Source organism: Mobula birostris, chromosome 26 (genome assembly GCF_030028105.1).
Source record: "Mobula birostris isolate sMobBir1 chromosome 26, sMobBir1.hap1, whole genome shotgun sequence".
Taxonomy (NCBI): Eukaryota; Metazoa; Chordata; class Chondrichthyes; order Myliobatiformes; family Myliobatidae; genus Mobula; species Mobula birostris.
The window spans coordinates 30,544,324-30,566,778 of record NC_092395.1 but is presented as its reverse complement, the minus strand read 5'-3'; the positions used below and the strand labels follow the sequence as shown (position 1 = coordinate 30,566,778).

Here is a 22,455-nt window from a genome sequence, read left to right as displayed (position 1 = left end):
ATTCAAATTCCAAAATGATCCACCAATTACTTCTTAGGAAATAATTGTTGGATTACTTCATACTTTGAAAATTAAAATTAGCAGGTGTTTAATAAAATCCTCATTTCCATCCAATATCAAGCCAGTGTTGCAAGTCATTCAGTACTTAAGTCTTAGAGAAGAGCACAAACAGACAATTTAACTATGGTGAAGGGATTTTCAGGATTTTTGTTACAGGATCACCAGCTTCCAAATCCCTCCCAGCATTTGACATGACGAGGTTACATCCTGATTTACTAATGTATCGATGAGTGGGATTGAAAGAACTAAAAGCATATAGCAGTGCTCTTGTATTCAGATTGCAAGTGGTAATGGTGTAGCTTTTCCACTTGCGATGAAATTCAATCAGGCTCCCTTGCTTTAATGCCAAGGCGCCATTACAAAGGTATTTCAGATGGACTCGGGTGTTGATATACCTGGCTGGTTTAGATTAGACAAAATGAACTATTGCTCTTAATGACTTTTACCAATATCTTTCTAACAGGGGTTCTGAAGTCGATCATGAAAAAGAAGGATGGATCAGGCAACACTGAGCCAAATACGAGCAAGAAGAACCTACAGTTTGTAGGTCTTTTGAATGGAGAGTAAGTAGTTATTAGTCTAAAGTTTTGTGAAAGTCTGCTCCCGTGGACATCGAATACGCCATTCCAGGAAGATGAAGCAGAGAGAAGTGGGTGCTGCGGCAGCATAGCGGTTAGCGCGACAATATTACAGCTCAGGGGTCGGAGTTCAGAGTTCAATTCAGGCGGCCCCCGTAAGGAGTCTCTGTATGTCCTTCCCCTGGAATGTGTGGGTTTCCTCCGGGTCTTCCAGTTTCTTCCCACAGTCCAAGGAGGTTAATTGTAAATTGTCCCGTGATTAGGCTAGGGTTAAATTGGGGTTCTCAGGGGCTGCGGGACAGTGCAGCTCCAAGAGCCAAAAAGAGCTATTCCACACTGTATTTCTAAATAAATGAATAAATAAAAGTCCATGTGGTTTGAATTTTTACAGTACACTGTGAAGTTTCATCTAACTGTGCTCATTACCTGAACATTAAGCTTTAAGAATGATCTGGCCACTGGTCTATAGATTCGCTACTCACGGCCTATTGGGGATGTTTTCACAATATCCAGTCTTCTAATCACACCCTTTATGGCCTGTGTTCCTGATCACCTGATATAATATTCATGTTTCATGTCTCACTATCCTTTGTTCGGTGTCTGGTCACGTCGAGGGTTCAAGACAGTGAAATGTGAATACGGTTATAACTGCTCTAATTCCGTGACGTAGTCAGGCTGCTTCATTGTGGGTGACCCACTGTAGAAACTGGAGATAGTCACAGGGAACGTGCATGTCCAAGGTGTCACGAGACCGTGATATGTCCCCTGTGCTTTCATTGCTACTGCCGCTAAATGACAGTAAAATCTAGTTGATCTAATCGTGGTTCCAGACTGGTATCACTCTACGAACTATCTTATGGATGGTCACAATTGCAGGTCTGATCACTCTGGTTGAAAATCTGCCCACTTGACGTTATTCTGTTTCAGTGCTCTACCTTTGATGTGCATGGACAGTTTATAACACAACTCAGCAAATAGATGTGAAAACACTGCATTTAATAGCTGAATACAGATGAAAGCAGTAAAATGAGAGAGGGTAGGAAAACTTAGTAAGTATTTGCAAGTATCTAAGTACCCAGAGACATAAGGAAGCTCCAAGGTGAAGATTCTTCAAGTTCATTGCATTACCCTGCGGAATTTTTTCACCTCTGCATTCCGGGACTGGCATAACCTTGTCAGGCCAAAGGATCTTTCCCTTTTCTGTGCTTTCTTGTGATCCTTCAAATAGATCGACTGTGGGTAGTTTAGTGGATGTGCTTTTATTGCATTAAGATGTAACACTGAATGAGCTTTGAAGTCTCATAATTATAATAGGAATATGGTTACTGTTATAATTCCAGATATGAAACAAGTTCAAGTGAGGAATCGAGTGATGAGGAGGGCTGCGCTGACAGAGTGATTGTAGACAGTTCAGACAGCGAACTGGGAAACTGCAGTGACACTTCGGAAGAGGACGGCATCGTGCACCTGAAAGACAGCAACAGCGACAACAGTGAGAGCGCTGAGCAACGCAGGCGCAGGTCCGGGAAGGAGATGCTGGAGCAGAGCAAACAGAGGGAGGCAAAGCGAATCTGTGAAGAGGAAGTCAAGGAGAAGTGAGAAGTTTACTAATTTGATGTATCAACGTAATGTTTGGTATTTTTGTCCAATGCCAAGAACAAAGCTTCTACTTGTTAAATTTCATGCAATGTCTTTTGTGGCTTTGGAAATTGGAAGTATTTTTATTAATTTATGTATGACATAAAAATGTAATTATCATTTAAACATCCGCACCAATGCTTATGATACAGTGAAAAATAAAATGCAGATCTCAAAGGTCCAATGTCACTGTAGGATGAACTGACTGATCTCAGGTGTTCTGCACTCTATGCTGTTGGATGAGCTGAGAGAGGGAAGATGGGTGCAAATTCTTTGCTTCCCTATTTACAGCCTGTTGGAAACTCATGTGAACCAATGTTATATCCTCAGCTGGAAAAGATTTTGTTGTAATCTGTCCCCACGCCCTGCTATTGTTTAATTTGAGTCTAATATTTGTCGATGAAGAGTTTATCTGCACATTTCCTCTGTATTCTGTATGCTTATGTTAGTAGACACAGAACGATAGCCCAACTATCCACTCAGCAGATGGAATTGTTCTATGGTGATTTAAAATTATATCTAGACTCTGCAAAAATATATGTCTACGTAGAGCTCTTGGCCCTAACACAGAAGGGACAAAAAGATACTGATAAAATAATACAGAAACAAGATTGGAATCAACAATACAGCAAAAGAGGAAAATGCACTATTGAAACATGTCATGTAAAAAGCTGGCAAAAGCAAGAGGTGCCAGAGAACAAAAAAAACAGGAAACATTTGAAATGTACAGTGGTTCCGTCAATGGTGCCCACAGGGCAACTTAAAATGGTACAGAAGTGTTGATCAAAATAATGCATGTGGGCTAAGTTAGAACTCTACCACAGAGTAGCTTATCCTTCTGGTAAACAAAACAACTAGAAATTCAGGACCAATTCCTGTAGCCATAGTTCTTTTTTACTTTTGAAGTAGTTATGGTAAAAGACAGGATGACTCTATAATATAAAGTCTAAAATTGGGGCAAAGCTAATTTTGATAGCATTAGGCAGAAAGTTGAAATGTATTTATTTATTTACTTATTTATTTATTGTTTATTTATTGAGATAAAGTGTGGAGTAGGACCTCCCAGCCCTTCGAGCCACGCCCCACAGCAACCCATCCATTTAACCCTATCCTAATCACGGGACAATTTACAATGACCAATTAACCTACCAACCAGTACGTCTTTGGACTGTGGGAGGAAACCAGAGCACCCGGAGGAAATCCACACGGTCATGGGGAGAACGTACAAACTCCTTGCAGGCAGTGTCAGCAATTGACTTCTGGTTGCTTGTACCTTTTCTGTCTCCCGTTGTAATTTATATCCCACATCCTGACTGCTGTTCAGAGGCCTGTATGTAACTCCTATCAGGGTCTTTTTACCCTTTCAGTTCTTAAATTCTATCCACAAGGATTCTATACCTTCTGATCCTATATTGCCTCATTCTAAGGATTTGATTTCATTTTTTGCCAAGAGAGCCACCTCACCCCCTCTGCCTACCTGCCTGTCCTTTTGATACAATATTTATCCATGGATGTTACACTCTCAACAATAATCTTTCAGCCACAACTCAGTGATACCCACTGCATCTTACCCACCAATCTCTAAATTATCTGCCTTATTCTGTACACTGCACGCATTCAAATGTAACTCATTCAGTCCTATATTCACCTCCTTTTAAATTTTGCCCCATGTTATACCTCAACTTATCCCACTGACTGCAATTTTTCCCTATCGTCTGCCTGTCCTTCCTCACAGTCTCACTACACACTGTATCTACTTGTATACCAACTGCCCCATCCTCACCCCTATCACTCTGGTTTCAATGCCTCGACCAAATTAGTTTAAACCCTCCCCAACAGCTCTAGTAATCCTGCCCACAAGGCTATTGCCCTCCCCCCCCAGGTCCTTTTTGTGCAGGTCATACTTTCCCCAGAAGACATCCCAATGAACCAGAAATCTCAAACTCCACCCCTCCCCCACACCAGTTCCTCAGCCACTCATTCATCCGTGCTATCATCCCATTCCTGCCCTGACTAGCACGTGGCACTGGGAGTTGTGGAAGCCATGGAGCAAGTGAGTTGAGATCAGGGCCATTTGGAATGGAGATTCAATCACCACAATAGGCTGGGATGCAGAGGATCATCAAGGAGGTGTTGGGGGAGTACAGGGAGTCAGTCAAATAACTGGGCGCCTCGTTGGTTTGGAGTTGGGTAGAATTTGGGATGTTTTGGCAAAGGGTGGAGTTGAGGCCTGAGCAGATGAGTGGGTTGCTTTTAGACAGCTGGTAAGTCTGGAGTCAGCAGAAGAGTGGTAAAGATCAAGATTAGCTTTATTTGTCACATGAACATCAAAACATCCAAAGATACATTGTTTGCGTCAAATCAAATCAGCAAAGATTATGCTAGTGTTGCCATACTTCTGGCACCAACATAGCATGACCACAGTTCTCCAAGCCTATCCATACATCTTTGGAACATGTGAGGAAACCAGAGCATACGGTCATGAGGAGATCACACAAGCTCCTTACAGACAATGACGGGAATTGAACTCTGGTCAGTGACAGCTGGCAATGTGAAGTGATACTCAAACTACTACAAAATTGTGCCTTGGAAAAGACCAGGTAGATCAGGGGTTCCCAATCTTTTTATGCCACGGAGCCATACCATTAACCTAGGGGTCCAGGTTGGGAACCCCTGACTGGTAGATGGCTATTAGACTCGGGTAGATAATAGGTTTGGATAGTTAGGGAGACTATTGTGAGCTCTTGTCATCTTGGTGACTGGAGATAGTAGTGAGAGGAGAAGGCATAATAAGCAGCAAAGGAAAGATAAAGATGATGAAGTCAGGTGCATCGGTCAAGGTGGGGTGCATCCCTTTTAACTAAACTGAGCTAGGGCTGATGCCCCTGTTTATGGCAGTGTTCTCACAGGTCTTGTAAATATAGTGGAATTTTGTGCAAGAGGATTAACGACATCCACGTGTGCCAAGAGTTTCTGTGCCTCACCAGGTTATATATATATATGGAAATGTTCACCAGTGGTTTTATACTCATGACCTGAAAGTCACAAGAAGTGGCAGCATCCCCTTTATTTCATGCAGAAGTTCATACTTGGAACATGTTTCTGAATTTTAGAGACATCTATAACTGTAAATACTCCCAGAATTTGGAGCTTGACTGATCTACTTTCTTGGAACTTTAAAAAAAATGTTTTGCTTTCTTTTCTTGTGTTTATGAGTTTTTTTATATATGTTGATTAAATCTGACTTGTAAGAACATTACTGGCCTACGGTTCAGTTTTGTTAAATGAATCATTTATTGGCGCCTAGCTTGTCTGTGAGGTTGAATGCTCCTTATCTCCTTGCTTCCTTGTTTCCTGGTTTAGGGAATGTGCTTCCTTAATATTTCCAGTACACCATTTCCTTCCTGAGATCAGGGACTTTGCTAGCTAATGCAAAATTCCAAATTTTGTTGATATCCACTTCTGTGCTTTAGACTAGTTTTAAACCAATCCCGGTGCTTTGAAGTTTAGTCAGAGTTTGAAATAAAATTGGTTACACTTAAAACTCTTGAGTTCTAAATATAATATTTTTAGAATCCTAGTTCAATATCTGCTAGTTTTTCACCAAGTATTCATTTGATTCTCCTATTTTAAAATTAAATTATTCTTAAATCTAGTCTTCCCACTCTTTGCAACAAAGCAGAATCAGGTTTACTGTCACTGATATATGTTGTTAAATGTGTTGTTTTGCAGCAACAGCACAGAGCAATAGATCAAAATACTATAAATTACAATAAGAAATACATATAAAATCAAATTAAATCACTTGTGCAACAAGTGAAATAATGAGTTCATAGGCTGGTTCATACTCGATTCAGAATTAGGATTGCAGAGGTGAAGAATCTGTTCCTAAAATGTTGAATGGTGTCTTCAGGCTCACATACCTTCTCTTTGATGGTAGTAACAGGAAGAGAGTATGTCCTGGGTGATGAGGATCCCTAACAATAGATGCGCCTTTTACAAACACCGCTTTTTGCTTTTTGGAGCTTTACGCATTGTAACAACTAGCTTCCTAAAACAGTGTTCCTCCGTTCACCTCCGATTTTATTTTTTAAAACAGTCACCTTGAACCTGTATCCTTCATTTACTAATCCTTCTTCCTCAGGAAGCAGTTTATTTTGGCACACTCTATCAAAGTTTTTCATGACATGATAGTTCTTTGTCAGCTCTCACCCCTCCTCTGTTCTGAGGAGAACAGTGCTAGCGTCGGAAAATGCTCTAAACAGTTGACTATTCTAGCAAATCTCCACTGCCCTTTCACAAGCCGTGTCAGCCTTCCTATAGTTTGATAACGTCCTGCTGTAGGGAGCTGGTATTTTTATTATGATGTAACAAAACAGCAGGGCATGATAGTGTAGCGGCTGGTGTAATGCTTTTCAGTGCCGGCAGTCAGAGTACAATTCCTGCCCCCGCTGCCTGGAAGAAGGTTGTACGTTCTTGTTGTGACTGCGTGGGTTTCCTCCAGGTGCTCCTGTTTCCTCCCCTTCCCACATTTGGAAGACATATGGATTAATAAGGGTTAGTCTGTTGAGGCCGTGCTGGAGGCATGGTGACATTTGTGGCTTTCCTCTGGCATCTCCTCAGAATCCAAGTACAATACCTGCAAGTTTTCCTCAGACTGTGTAGGGTGTTGACACAAATGACCCTCATTTCACTCTGTGTTTCATTGTTACAATGTACATGTGATAAATAGAGCTAAAATTTAAAAGACCTTTACTTTTAACTCTCTTGCTTTTTTATTCTGCTTATAAAACCAAAGGTTTGAAGGCATGATTAGGCAGTTTAACCTTGCAATGTACCTTGGGTTTTATAAAAACGGATCATCAGCCTTATGTAGTAAAGGCTTTTGGATATTATTCTCATCCTGAATCCTCTGCTGTTTACTTTGGCAGATTTGAGCTGAGTTCAAAAATGCGGGAAGTCTGCTTGATTCTGAAAAATCATTTCAATGACCCGTGCCCAGTGAAGAGCAAGGAAGTGGTGAGTTTCCTCATGTGTCACTGTGATAATGTTCCTAGTGATACAATTGATGCTACATTTTGCCAAGGAGAACTGGTTTAGATGTTTGTGTCAGGTGTAGATAAGACCCTGACAACAGAGTCAGAAGGTTGTGGCTACATTTTTCACTCCAGAGACCTGAGGACAAGCCGACAATTCCTGTGCAGTTCAAAAAGGGTGGAGCAATGTTGTAAGTGCCTCTGTTCAGTTCAGAGGTTAAAATAAACACTTTCTTGTTTTCTCTGATGTTTATGTATACTGTATTAAAAAATGGTATTATTTTAAAGAGGAAAGGAATTCTACCTAAGGTCCTGTCCAATATTAATCCTTAAATCAGAAACAAATTATCTGTTATCATCTCATTTGGATAGAGGGCAGAGGGGAGATCCGTTTGTGGGATCTTGGTGCAAATTCGTGCCCAGTTTCCAAAATTATAACAGTGTCAATGCCGCAAAAATATTTCATTGACCAGCTAATATTTTATAGAACCCTATTGGTCATGACTCTGAAGAACCTCAACATCTTTACTAGAAATACAGGTTAATCTTTCACCCAAACTCTTCTGGTACTGCCAAAGAAAATAACCATCATTTAGATGGGCTAAGGAGTCCTCATGTTTGACCTCGACATGGGTATCTGATTATTATTTTACGTCAGAGTTTTATAAATCCAATGTGAGTCAATGCGTGAACAGAAATATGCTCAAATTTTAAATGGTCTATTTAAAGGGTTATTTGAAATAGTTGGAATATTTTGCACAGGACCAATGAATATGATGGAATGATCTCTGGATACCTAAAGACTTACCACACTTTAATAGGACCTAATCAGTTCCCCTTTACCACCACTCTGCTCCGTCTAGCGGAATTAGTCCTTACTCTTAATAATTTCTCCTTTGGCTCCTCCCACTTCCTCCAAACTAAAGGTGTAGCTATGGGCACCCGTATGGGTCCTAGCTATGCCTGCCTTTTTGTTGGGTTTGTGGAACAATCTATGTTCCGTGCCTATTCTGGTATCTGTCCCCCACTTTTCCTTCACTACATCAACGACTGCATTGGCGCTGCTTCCTGCACGCATGCAGAACTCGTTGACTTTATTAACTTTGCCTCCAACTTTCACCCTGCCCTCAAGTTTACCTGGTCCATTTCCGACACCTCCCTCCCCTTTCTAGATCTTTCTGTCTCTGTCTCTGGAGACAACTTATTCACTGATGTCTACTATAAGCCTACTGACTCTCACAGCTATCTGGACTATTCCTCTTCTCACCCTGTCTCTTGCAAAAACGCCATCCCCTTCTCGCAATTCCTCCGTCTCCGCCGCATCTGCTCTCAGGGTGAGGCTTTTCATTCTAGGACGAGGGAGATGTCTTCCTTTTTTAAAGAAAGGGGCTTCCCTTCCTCCACTATCAATTCTGCTCTTAAACGCATCTCCCCCATTTCACGTACATCTGCTCTCACTCCATCCTCCCGCCACCCCACTAGGAATAGGGTTCCCCTGGTCCTCACCTACCACCCCACCAGCCTCCGGGTCCAACATATTATTCTCCGTAACTTCCGCCACCTCCAACGGGATCCCACCACTAAGCACATCTTTCCCTCCCCCCCCCCTCTGCATTCCGCAGGGATCGCTCCCTACACAACTCCCTTGTCCATTCGTCCCCCCCATCCCTCCCCACTGATCTCCCTCCTGGCACTTATCCATGTAAGCGGAACAAGTGCTACACATGCCCTTACACTTCCTCCCTTACCACCATTCAGGGCCCCAAACAGTCCTTCCAGGTGAGGCAACACTTCACCTGTGAGTCGACTGGGGTGATATATTGCGTCCGGTGCTCCCGATGTGGCCTTTTATATATTGGCAAGACCTGACGCAGACTGGGAGACCGCTTTGCTGAACATCTACGCTCTGTCCGCCAGAGAAAGCAGGATCTCCCAGTGGCCACATATTTTAATTCCACATCCCATTCCCATTCTGACATGTCTATCCACGGCCTCCTCTACTGTAAAGATGAAGCCACACTCAGGTTGGAGGAACAACACCTTATATTCCGTCTGGGTAGCCTCCAACCTGATGGCATGAACATCGACTTCTCTAACTTCCGCTAGGCCCCACCTCCCCCTCGTACCCCATCTGTTACTCATTTTTATGCACACATTCTTTTTCTCACTCTCCTTTTTCTCCCTCTGTCCCTCTGAATATACCTCTTGCCCATCCCCTGGGTCCCCACCCCCTTGTCTTTCTTCCCGGACCTCCTGTCCCATGATCCTCTTGTATCCCCTTTTGCCTATCACCTGTCCAGCTCTTGGCTCTATCCCTCCCCCTCCTGTCTTCTCCTATCATTTTGGATCTCCCCCTCCCCCTCCAACTTTCAAATCCCTTACTCACTCTTCCTTCAGTTAGTCCTGACGAAGGGACTCGGCCTGAAACGTCGACTGCACCTCTTCCTACAGATGCTGCTTGGCCTGCTGCGTTCACCAGCAACTTTGATGTGTGTTGCTTGAATTTCCAGCATCTGCAGAATTCCTGTTGTTTACACTTTAATAGGATGTCACTTGTTTTACTACTGAGGAAAGTGCAGAAGAAAATGATTGTATCCCATCAAGAGGAAGAAGAGATCTTCTACTGCCACTAGGAAGTAGCTAGAGGTAACTTGGAACTTAATAAGATTATTGTGGGCCATACCTGGAACCAGTTCAGGAAGTGCTTTAATACTCTAATCAGAGTAGGGAAGGTGGATAAAGTTTTAGAATTACCTATTTATTGATAAGCACATCCGACAACCCTCCCATTCTCACTGTTCTCCATCAAATTAGAGGTAACCCTGTGGTATGGGTATGGGTGGGTAGGTTATGTTTTTTAGGATGGCCCACACTCTGATCTCCCATAATGCAAAGATGTGCCATTTGTTTATGTGTCAAGACGTACAAGTTGAAAAAATTGTGTTAAATTACTTACTTTTTCCACATACATTTAATAAGAGTGAATTTCATCCTGTATTTCAAACTTTTAGGGTAGTGATTTGTGAATTCTGCTAGGGTGTATTTTTGTAACTCAAACCATCATAATGTAATGGTCACCTGTACCCTTCACTTTTACTTAAATCCCCAAGGAACACCCATGGTTCATTTTCAAGGTCCATTTATCACCCTTTCTCTCAGGACATTCTCTCCGATACATCTGCCTAATAGTCACCCTTAAGGCCTACCATGTGGGACCTTGTCTAGTGCCATATTAAAGTCCATCTGGACAATATTCACAGCCATCATTAATCTTCATAGTTACCTACTCAAAAAGACTCAATCAATTTGCTGACAGGAATTGCTCTGCATAAAGCCATGTTGATTATTGTTGATCAGCCCCTGCCTTTCCAAGTGTACTTGAATCCTTACCTATCGAGTTTTCTCCAATAACTTCCCTACTGACCTACAGCTCATTGGCTTGTAGTTGCCCTGTCCCTGTTGCCATTCTTACATAAAGAAACAACATTAGCTATCCTTCGTTTCATTTCTAAAATACGAATAAGATCAAGAACATCCCCAACTCTGGTTGGGCTTTCCCATATTATTTCTTGGATACACTTAACAAAATTCTATTCCATCTAAACTACTTGCACTAAAGCAATCCTAGTAAATATTGGGAAAGTTAAAGTCTCACACTACTATAATCCTTTTGTGCTTACACCTTTCTACAAATTGCTTACGGATCTTCTCTAAATCCTGCTAATGACGGGGAAACCTATGGTATAACTCTAGCAAAGTAATCATGACTTTGTAATCCTAAGTTCTACCCTTATCCCCTTGTGATCTTTCCAAGATATGCTCTAAGTACTGCCATGATCTCCCAGATACATTTTAAGTCCAGTGTTCTTCTACTACTTCTTTAATTTCAGAATCTCAGTCACATATTCTTTTGCAGAGGCCTTAGAGACTCTTCTTCAATGTACTAGTACAAACTTGGTACTTCAGCCATGCCCTCTTCCTTCAGGACTAAACTCCCTTTTGGTTTCTCTTGTTGGCTCTGTCTCTCTTTTTACAACCCTGTTCCTTTTCACATGCTCCTGGATTACTTTTGGATGCTTTCCTTTCTTTTCTCCCGAACTCTTCTTGTGCTCCCATCATCACCATCATCATCATCAGGTGCCGTGCCCAGTTTGAGCTTTGATTGCCATGGCCCACACACTCCTGTTTCGGGTCAAGTGGATCAATTCATTGATATTCACTTCCAGTTCTCTGGCTGCTGTCTCCATCATTACTTGTCTTTGTCTTCCTCTTGCTTTCTTCCCTTCAATCTTTCCCATAATTACCATGCATTCTAACTCCTCTTTCCTAATCACATGTCCAATGAAGTTACGTTGCCTTTTCATGATCTCGTACATTATTTCTCTTTTTGTGTTTGCTCTCTTCATGACATCCTCATTAGATATTGCTTTCATCCATGATATTCTTTGCATCCTCCTCAAAAACCACATCTCTGCTGTTTCAATTCGTTTCCTCATGTTACTAGATATTGTCCATTATTCTGGTCCATATAACATTACTGGATAAACATAACATTTCAGTACTCTGAGGCGGGTTGTCATGCCTAGTTTAGTATTGGTCAGTATACTCTTCATTCTTGTACAGGTGTCTTTTGCCATCTCTATTCTTTTGATGTCCATGGTGCACCTGCTCCCTTACCCTCTTTTATTTTTTATTCACTTCCCACTGAACTTTGTATGATCAGTCTAGTTCTCACTTGAATGCTCATTTTATGGTTTCTTTGATTACCTCTGGAGATCTGGTTTAAATTTCTTGACAATTCTTTTTCATGGAAATGTATCTAAAGTGTAGCTGCAACAGTTCTAATTTAAAAACTTTCCTTTATTCAAACTCAATTTTGCTTGCAAACTTTGATTCTAATTTACCAGCATTAAGTCCATATTCTCAGTTCATTGAAAAAGGCCCATTTCCAATTGACTATTTTTACCTTGCTTTTGACTATTTTTACCTTGCTTTTGACTATAACCTTTTCCACTGCTATTTAATAGCTTCCAATATTATGATCATTGTTTCCTGTAGCTTCTCCCACTGATGCTTATCGACTTGGCCTGAAACATTTCCCGGTGAAGGCCAGCAATGCTGCTTTTCTAAACAGGCCAGAAACATACTGATCGAGAAATCAGTATCCTTGCCCCATTTTGTCCCTTATGTTGTAGCTGCCCCAGGTTGTCATACCAACAGTTTGTATTCCCCATTTTCACTGCTCCACAACTTTCTCACATCCCAACAATTACCCTGCATATCTTTCCCCAATATCCTTGCCACTGGTTGGCATACAATACTTTAATCTTAACAGTGTAATAGCACTTCATTTGTTTCTAAGGTAACGGATTCTGTCTTTGATCATTCCAGGATATCCTCCCTCTTCAGCAGTACAATATTATCCTTAATCACGATTGCCACCGCCCCTTCTTCCCTTTCTTAGCTCTCCTTCACACACTATATCAAAGGTATTTCAAATGTGTCCATGCTCTCTCTTAATTACAAACAAGAGAAAATCTGCAGATGCTAGAAATCCAAGCAGCACACACAAAATGCTGGAGGAACTCAGCAGGCCAGACAGCATCTATGGAAAAAAATACAGTCGATGTTTCTGGCCGAGACCATTCGGCAGGGCTGGAGAGAAAAAGATGAGGAGTGGATTTAAAAGGTGGGGGAGGGGGGAGAGAAGCACACTTAGAATTGCCAATTAACCTGTTAACCTGCACGTCTTTAGAATCAAAACCAGGCCATTGGAAATATGAGACAGCAGCTCTGCTACTTGATTAACTAATGGATAAACAGTTAATATGTTCATTGAAAACTATTGACACATAGTGCTATCATCCAGAAAAAGCTAAAGATTATCAATAATAATACCCAAAAAGTGTGACTCTTCCCCTCCAGCCCTGCCGAAGGGTCTTGGCCTGAAACATTAACTATACTTTTTTCCACTGATGCTGCCTGGCCTGCTGAGTTACTCCAGCATTTTGTGTCTGTTTCCTCTCTTTATAGTTGGGTCTCTGTTACCCTATTGTAATTCCACATGATTAATTATCTCCCAATTCATCAAACTTGTTCAATGCAATTATTTTGCATTTACGTACACTAATTGTGAACCTTTTATTCTCGTTTCATCCAAAAGCCTTTTGGTTCTTCCAGTGCCTTTTCTCTCTTTCTAATGCTACCTTCCCATGACAACTTATTTTAAAACTACCCCCCCCCCCATAGAAGGAGATAACATTCCTGAAGGGACAGTTCCTGATGGATTGCTGACATCTAAGGCCACAATCCCAGAGCATCTCAACAAATGGAGCAAAGACCCAAACTACCTCCACCCGTGCTGGGTGGCAGTGCACATATAGGCGTGGTATGAAGGGGAGCAGGCCAAGCTGAAGTAGCTGTTGGCGCTACGTTATGTGCACCCTGTGGCCAGCCTTTTGGACTTGCATGCTCCAAGCTCTCTGCTGTCGATTGGCGAGGTTTTGAGTGAGAGCCAGTGGAAGAGTCTGCACCACTGATTCACTGGTAGATAGGTGACCTGTGTGCCTTTACAGTGTTCAACAGCTGTACTAGACCCGTTGTGTTTGGGCTGTTGCAACATCAAGAGAAGATCAACCAAGATGTTATCCTCATTTTTTCGGGTCTTTACTGGGTGCCAGAGCAATCCCATTTCCTCACCTATCTGTTCAACCACCCCCCATCAACTCTTCCCAGGTTCTACCACTCAGGTCCAAGAGAGGAAACAGGTCATGGAGAGACCACCCAGGTGGTATGGAAGGTCAAGATTGAATCCAGGTCACTAGAGCTTTGAATCAGCAGCAGTACTGTTTGTGTCTTTGTGCCACTTCCCTGTGTTCTGTGCAAGCCTGTCAGCCGCTGATTAGGGCAGTGTCTTTGGAGAAATCTGCTTTGGTGTGGTCTGTAGCCAGCTGGCTCCAGCTCCCACTGAACAACTGGTTTTGGGTGGGACAAGCTGAGGAAGACAGCCGAAAATCAAGAGCAGAATCACCAGGAGCTCCTTGAGCACTCTTGCTGTGTGTTTGCAGATGTCCAGTCTAAATGCCATCCAACAGGAGTGGTTCAGGATCTCCAGCCAGAAATCCGCCTCACCCCAGACCGTCGCAGACTATCTGATGGGCTTCGCCGAGATGTCACCGGCAGTCCTCACGCACGTTGTCAACCTCTCTGATGCGAATGGCAACACAGCCCTGCACTACTGCGTTTCTCATTCCAACTTCCAGATTGTTCGGCTTCTGTTGGACACCGGTAAGTTGGAGTGGTCAAAGAATGGGCACTGAACGTTGACATTGCTCAGGCTCAATGTACACTTTACAGCACTTAAGCATTGCTAACATGTTAATAACCAGAACTAACATTGTCTTAATGATAAGGAATGTGCATGTCATGACGGACTTCTCATTACTACGTAGTTTAGTGCCAATGCGAACGAGGTTAGTGGGGGAAGGTTTTTAAAAGTGAGATAGAAAGAGTTCAGGGCCAACAGATTGTTCTTAGAGTGAAGGGTAAGGCTGACAGGATTAGGGAACCCAAACTACGCACTCACGTGGTCAGGAAAAAGAAGGGATGTTTCAAGTATAGGCACTTGGGATCAAGCCAGTTCCTTGAGGAGCATGAAGGATGCAGGAATACACTTTAGAAGGAAATTAGTAGTGTAGTATGGGGCCATTAGATATCCCTGCCAGATAAGATAAGGGAGTTTCCTAAATGATTCTATAAATATTATATTAAAGGCAGTAGGTCCACTTAAAAATCCGTCCACTTAATTGATCTGTGCGTGGAGCCAAGGGAAGTGGGTGGGGTCTTAAATGAATCATTCTAGTCTGTATTTAAGGTGGAGAAAGGCATAGAGGGGAACAGTGATATCCTGAAATTTATCAACATTACAAATGAGGAGATGTTTAAGTGCATGAAGATGAATAAATCTCCAGGACCTGATCAGGAGTATCCTGGGATGATAAGGAGGAGATTACCGGCCCCTGACAGAGATTTTTGAATCTTCATTAAAAGTAGAACAATACAACTCAGGAGTAGGCCATTCTGCCCACAATGTCCGTGCTGACCATGATGCCAATTCAAACTAAACTCTACTGCCTGTACTTGGACTACATCCCTCCATTCCCTGCCTGTACATGTAACTGTCTAAATCTCTTAAATGCTACAATCATTATCTGTGTCAACTGCTTCTTGAGGGTGCAGAAGACATTCACAAAGATGGTGCTTGAGTTACAAGGAAAGATTATAGATAGGCGAGGTCCATTATCTCTTGAGTGAAGGACGATGAGGGGTAACATCTTAGAGGTGTACAAAATTATGAGAAGCATTGATAGGGTAGGTAGCATGACCTTTTCTTGTGAAATGAAGTGTTTTAAATTAAAGGGCATAGGTATATTGGAAGGGGGAGGAGGTTTAAAGGAGATCTGATGAGGAGTTTTTCACAGAGTAGTTAATATCTGTTATCTGGACTGAGCATCTGAGAGTCACCTAGATAGATACTTAAATAAACAAAGTGATAAGCTGATCCATAAGAATGAGACATATGGGATCTAAAGTGGTCTGGCTAATCTGGTCCAGAATTGGCTTGATGATAGGAGAAAGAGGTATTGGTGGAAGTATGCTTTTCTGATTGATATTATAGGGGTCAGTGCTGGGATCTCCTTGTTTGTAATATATATTGATGATATGGACGTAAATGTAAGAGGGATGACTAGTAAATATGCAGATGACACAGAAACTGGTGTGTGGTGGATAGTGAGGAAGATTGTCAAATATTACAACAGGATTTAGATCAAATGGAAAGTTGGGTGGAGCACTGGCAGATGAAAGTTAAGTCTGACAGGTGGAGGTCGGCCAGTGAGAACAGCGGGAAGAGTTTAAAAAGAAGACAGCTTTATAGAGCGGCATCGGAGGAGCGGGTGATAGAGTAGAGGGAGACAGAGTAGGGAGGCTTTGGCTCAACGGGGCTTCGGCGATAAAGGGCCGAGGTGAGGTAGGTTAACTCTGTAGAATACAGACAGGAAGTATGTGTGTGAGGCTGGATTTCTGTGCTCGGTGTCAGATGTGGGAGGTCCCGGACACTCCCAGCCTCCAAGACAGCCACATCTGCACCAGGTATGTCGAGCTGCAGCTCCTTAGGGACCGTGTTAGGGAACTGGAGATGCAGCTCGATGACCTTCGTCTGGTCAGGGAGAGTGAGGAGGTGATAGAGAGGAGCTATAGGCAGGTAGTCACTCCAGAGCCTGGGGAGATGGGTAGGTGTTAACAGTCAGGAGAGGGAAGGGCAAGAGGCAGATGCTAGAGAGTACCCCAGTGGCTGTCCCCTTTAACAATAAGTACTCCTGTTTGAGTACTGTTGGGGGGGATGGCCTATGTGGGGGAAGCAACAGTGGCCACACCTCTGGCACAGAGTCTGGCCCTGTGGCTCAGAAGGGTAGGGAAAGGAAGAGGATGGCAGCAGTGATAGGGGACTCTATAGTTAGGGGGTCAGACAAGCAATTCTGTGGATGCAGGAAAGGAACACGGATGGTAGTTTGCCTCCCAGATGCCAGGGTCTGGGATGTTTCTGATCATATCCACGATATCTTGAAGTGGGAAGAACAGCCAGAGGTCGTGATACATATTGGTACCAACGACATAGGTAGGGAAAGGGAGGAGATTCTGAAAACAGACTACAGGGAGTTAAGAAGGAAGTTGAGAAGCAGGACCTCAAAGGTAGTAATCTCGGGATTACTGCCTGTGCCACGTGACAGTGAGTATAGGAATAGAATGAGGTGGAGGATAACTGCGTGGCTGAGGGATTGGAGCAGGGGGCAAGGATTCAGATTTCTGGATCATTGGGATTTCTGGAGCAGGTGTGACCTGTACAAAAAGGACGACTTGAATCTGAGGGGGACCAATATTCTGGCGGGGAGGTTTGCAAAGGCTATTGGGAGAGTTTAAACTGGTATTCCTGGGAGCTGGGAACCAAACTGAAATGACGGAGGAAAGGGAGGTTGGCTCACAAATAGAGATAGCTTGGAAAGGGAGGATAGGCAGGTGATAGAGAAGGGACGCACTCAGGCCGATGGTTTGAGATGTGTCTATTTTAATGCGAGGAGAAATGAATAAAGCTGATGAGTTTAGAACGTGGATCAGTACTTGGAGCTATGATGTTGTGGCCATTACAGAGACTTGGATGGTGCAGGGGCAGGAATGGTTACCTCGAGTGCCAGGCTTTAGATGGTTCAGAAAGGACAGTGAGGGAGGCAAAAGAGGTGGGGACGTGGCACTGCTGATCAGAGATAGTGTCATGGCTGCAGAAAAGGAGGAAATCATGGAGAGGTTGTCTAAGGAGTCTCTGTGGGTGGAAGTTAAAAATACGAAGGGGTCAATAACTCTACTGGGTGTTTTTTATAGATCACCCAATAGTAACAGGGACATCGAAAAGAAGATAGGGAGACAGATTCTGGAAAGGGTTGTTGTGGTGGGAGATTTTATTTTCCCAAATATTGATTGGCATCTGCCTAGAGTGAGGGGTTTAGATGGGGTAGAGTTTGTTAGGTGTGTTCAGGAAGGTTTCTTGACACAATATGTAGATAAGCCTACAAGAGGAGAGGCTGTACTTGATCTGGTATTGGGAAATGAACTTGGTCAGGTGTCAGCTCTTTCAGTGGGAGAGCATTTTGGAGATAGTGATCACAATTCTATCTCCTTTACCGTAGCATTGGAGAGGGATAGGAACAGACAAGTTACGGAAACGTTTAATTGGAGTAAGGAGAAATATGAGGCTATCAGGCAGGAACTTGGAAGCATAAACTGGAAACAGATTTTCTCAGGGAAACATACAGAAGAAATGTGGCAAATATTCAGGGGATATTTGTGTGGGATTCTGCATAGATACATTCCAATGAAACAGGGAAAGGATGGTAGGGTACAGTAGTGTACAAAGGCAGTTGTAAATCTAGTCAAGAAGAAAAGAAGAGCTTACAAAAGGTTCAAAAAACTAGGTAATGATAGAGATCTAGAAGGTTATAAGGCGAGCAGGAAGGAGCTTAAGAATGAAATTAGGAGAGCCAGAAGGGGACCGTGAGAAGGCCTTTGCGGACAGGATTAAGGAAAACACCAAGGCATTCTACAAGTATGTGAAGAGCAAGAGGATAAGACGTGAGGGAATAAGACCAATCAAGTGTGACAGTGGAAAAGTGTGTATGGAACCAGAGGAGATAGCAGAGGTACTTAATGAATACTTTGCTTCAGTATTCACTACAATCTTGGCGATTGTAGGGATGACTTGCAGTGGACTGAAAAGCTTGAGCATGTATATATTAAGAAAGAGGATGTGCTGGAGCTTTTGGAAAGTATCAAGTTGGATAAGTGCCGGAACCAGATGGGATCTACCTCAGGCTACTGTGGGAAGCGAGTGAGGAGATTGCTGAGCATCTGGTGATGATCTTTGCATCATCAATGGGGACGGGAGAGGTTCCGGAGGATTGGAGGGTTCCAGAGGATTGCAGGGTTGCAGATGTTGTTCCCTTATTCAAGAAAGAGAGTAGAGATAGCCCAGGAAATTATAGACCAGTGAGTCTTACTTTAGTGGTTGGTAAGTTGATGGAGAAGATCCTGAGAGGCAGGATTTATGAACACTTGGAGAGGCATAATATGATTAGGAATAGTCAGCACGGCTTTGTCAAAGGCAGGTCGTGCCTTACGAGCCTGAATGAATTTTTTGAGGATGTGACTAAACGCACTGATGATGGGATGGGTTAGTAAATTTGCTGATGACACAAAGGTTGGGGGTGTTGTGGATAGTGTGGAGGGCTATCAGAGGTTATAGTGGGACATTGATAGGATGCAAAACTGGACTGAGAAGTGACAGATGGAGTTCAACCCAGATAAGTGTGAGGTGGTTCACTTTGGTAGGTTAAATATGATGGCAGAATATAGCATTAATGGCAAGACTCTTGGCAGTGTGGAGGATCAGAGGGATGTTGGGGTCCGAGTCCATAGGACACTCAAAGCTGCTACGCAGATTGACCTGTGGTTAAGGAGGCATACTGTGCATTGGCCTTCATCAATTGTGGGATTGAGTTTAAGAGCCAAGAGGTAATGTTGCAGCTATATAGGGCCCTGGTCAGACCCCACTTGGAGTACTGTGCTCAAGTCTGGTCGCCTCACTACAGGAAGGATGTGGAAACCATAGAAAGGGTGCAGAGGAGATTTACAAGGATGCTGCCTGGATTGGGGAGCATGCCTTATGAGAATAGGTTGAGTGAACTCGGCCTTTTCTCCTTGGAGCGACAGAGGATGAGAGGTGACCTGATAGGGGTGTACAAGGTAATGAGAGGCATTGATCGTGCAGATAGTCAGAGGCTTTTTCCCAGGGCTGAAATGGCAAGCACGAGAGGGCATAGTTTTAAGGTGCTTGAAGTAGGTAGAGAGGAGGTATCAGGGGTAAGTTTCTTACGCAGAGAGTGGTGAGTACGTGGGATGGGCTGCCGGCGGCAGTGGTGGAGGCAGAAACAATAGGGTCTTTTAAGAGACTCCTGGATGGATACGTGGAGCTTAGAAAAATAGAGGGCTATGGGTTAGTCTAGGTAGTTCTAAGGTAGGGATATGTTCGGCACAGCTTTGTGGGCCGAAGGGCCTGTATTGTGCTGTAGGTTTTCTATGTTTCTATGTTTCTAAGTGTGAGGAGATCCATTTGGGAAATCAAATCAGGGAGGAGTGCATACAGTAAAGGTATATGAAGCACTGTGAGAAAACAGGATTATTGTAGATGGGCTAAAAAAAAGTCAACATGGATACATTGGGAAGAAGGGCTTGTTTTTGCATTTTAAGACTCTCAGATTCTCTGATTCTACTTAAGCTCGGTCTCTTTTAAATATTCAGTTTATAATCAAAGGTAGCTTATTAAATTTTCGGCTGCAATAGTGATTTTAATCTTGATGTACAAGGGGATAATTTTGTTCTGCCAGTAGTGTTTAGTGGTGAGTTGCAGTCTTGGGTAATTTCACAGTCTCGTCGTGCTGCCAGGAATGTTTATGTGTGTTATGGGCAAGGATCTAAGCATGGGAAGGTAGCAACAAAATGGAGAAAAAGAAGATGCCTCAGTAGTCTTGCTTGCCCTCTCTGCCTGTGTTTGTTTTCAGTGATAGAGGTCAGTCTCATGATCTTGCAGGCTCATAAGTAGTTTTAATGGTCTCTTACTGTGGTTGTTCTCAGGATCTCACAGTTGGCTGGGTTGATTTTTTTCATAGTCAGTGATTTATCCTTGAAGTTGGACTACTGGTTAGTTTTGTGGTTCATATTTGACCTGTGGTTAGTGATACAATGTGCAGTCTCCATAGGTTCCACTTGGCTAGATAAGGGCCAGTAATTTGTCACACCATTGCAGTAGGCACTCTTGCCTTGCCACAGGTTAGACTTATAGAGCTAGTGGTTGATCTCTTACCCCCACTGGGTAATTCTATGATCCACGTTGTGTGAAGATCCTGCAATGACAGTGGGTAGTCTTGCTGTACTTGAAACAGGGGTGGAGAGATTCATGTTCTTGCAGTACCAATGAGTACTCTTGCAGGGTAATTTCATGGTGCCAGTGGGTGATTAACTTCCAGTGGTTTGTTGTGTAATTTTCCACTTGTTAAGATGATTTTACCCTCTCTAATTCTCCTATTTTTCAGGTGTGTGTAATATTGACTGGCAGAACAAGGCGGGCTACACAGCTATCATGCTCGCTGCTCTGGCTGCTATGGAAACCGAAGCAGAGATGAAAGTCGTGAAGCAGTTGTTTAGTCTGGGAAACGTTAATGCCAAGGCCAGCCAGGTGAACACCAATGGTGGTAATTAATATTCACCCATGTTACATCACAAAACCAACTTGGCAATTGAAACTGCCGATGCTATTGAAAATCAAAATTCAGTGGTGAAATTGTGCAGTTGAGTCCTGCTCCCTTGGTTCACTATTAGCAGGTTATCTGGCATTGATTGGCCGAGTCTGAACACCTATTTTAGTTGCTGTGACTTGGAGGAGAGTTTGCAGATGGTGTTATTTCCATGTATATGTTGTTCTTTGCTGTGGTAGAGGCCCTGGGTTTGTAAGATGCTGCAAAGCATCCTAGGAGAGTAATTCCTGCACAATTTTTGTTGCACATTTATGGAGGGAGGGATTCTTTGGATGTTGAATAGAATGCTCATCATATGAAGCTGAGTTATGAGGTGTTCTCTAATTCCATGAAAGAGTTCCACATATTTCAATTAATTTGGAAAATCTCGTTCTCTTGGTTGTGATTGGCATCAAATTATTGAACAATTCGAATTACAGAATCCTGTATCATCCACGATTCTCCATCATCATAGCTGGGAGTTTGAGGGGACAAGTAATTCAGTTCAACCAGCTCTGCCATCTCAGACTCCTTGGTGTGTTGGTCAAGATCTGCCCTTGCAGCTTGGTTGGGCCTGGTTAACACTCTTATGCCCACTTGTTTCTCTGAGAGGTTTTTCAGAGCTTGCAGGACTAAGAATGACAATCTAGTATGACACATAATGATTCCATTCTTATGACACTGCTAGGTCAAAATCTTGTTGTTTCATGGCAGGAAAAACATGATCATACATCATGAAGTCAACTCCCTGTCACCATATAAAGGACAGCTGGGGATTAGTAATAGCCTGCTGAGCAACACTGGAATGGCAGAATAGCATGTATTATGTTTTTGCAGATGAACAGGAAAGATAAACTCTGCTTGTTGAGTTGATTACACGTGAGCATCATTGGCAAGGCTAGTTAGTATTAGGTATTTTTAAGGGGGCGCCGAGTTGTCACCTTGAACTACTGAAATCAATACATTGTGGTGTTGGTACATTGCTGTTGAGTAGGAGGTTTCAGGGGATTGGGCTCGACATCTATAACATTTCACAGGGACATATTTGCAAGTCAGGATAGTGTGTGTCCCAGTGGGGAAGAGGGGTTTTGCAGGTGGTAGTAATCCCATGTGTATGCTTTGCTCTTTGCTGTTTCAGTGGTAGAGATCTTGCCTTTAGGAGCTACTGAGAATAGTCCTTGAGAGCAAATGCAGTGCCATATTTTGGTGCCTGTTTCGCCCATGGTGTGTCAGTGGTGCTGGGAA

The 22,455-nt window shown here is 43.0% G+C and overlaps 1 protein-coding gene across 3 annotated transcripts in view; it reads left to right on the top strand.

Moving 5' to 3' along the window:
• Positions 1-22,455, top strand: part of kank3 (KN motif and ankyrin repeat domains 3) — a 73,169-nt gene that overhangs the window by 38,808 nt on the left and 11,906 nt on the right. For all 3 annotated transcript variants that reach the window (XM_072244169.1, XM_072244170.1, XM_072244171.1), the window contains 5 exons: positions 524-623; positions 1,979-2,233; positions 7,208-7,295; positions 14,380-14,599; positions 21,010-21,152. In XM_072244169.1, the coding sequence (XP_072100270.1) occupies positions 524-623; positions 1,979-2,233; positions 7,208-7,295; positions 14,380-14,599; positions 21,010-21,152 (806 nt within the window). The remainder of the gene's footprint in view (positions 1-523; positions 624-1,978; positions 2,234-7,207; positions 7,296-14,379; positions 14,600-21,009; positions 21,153-22,455) is intronic.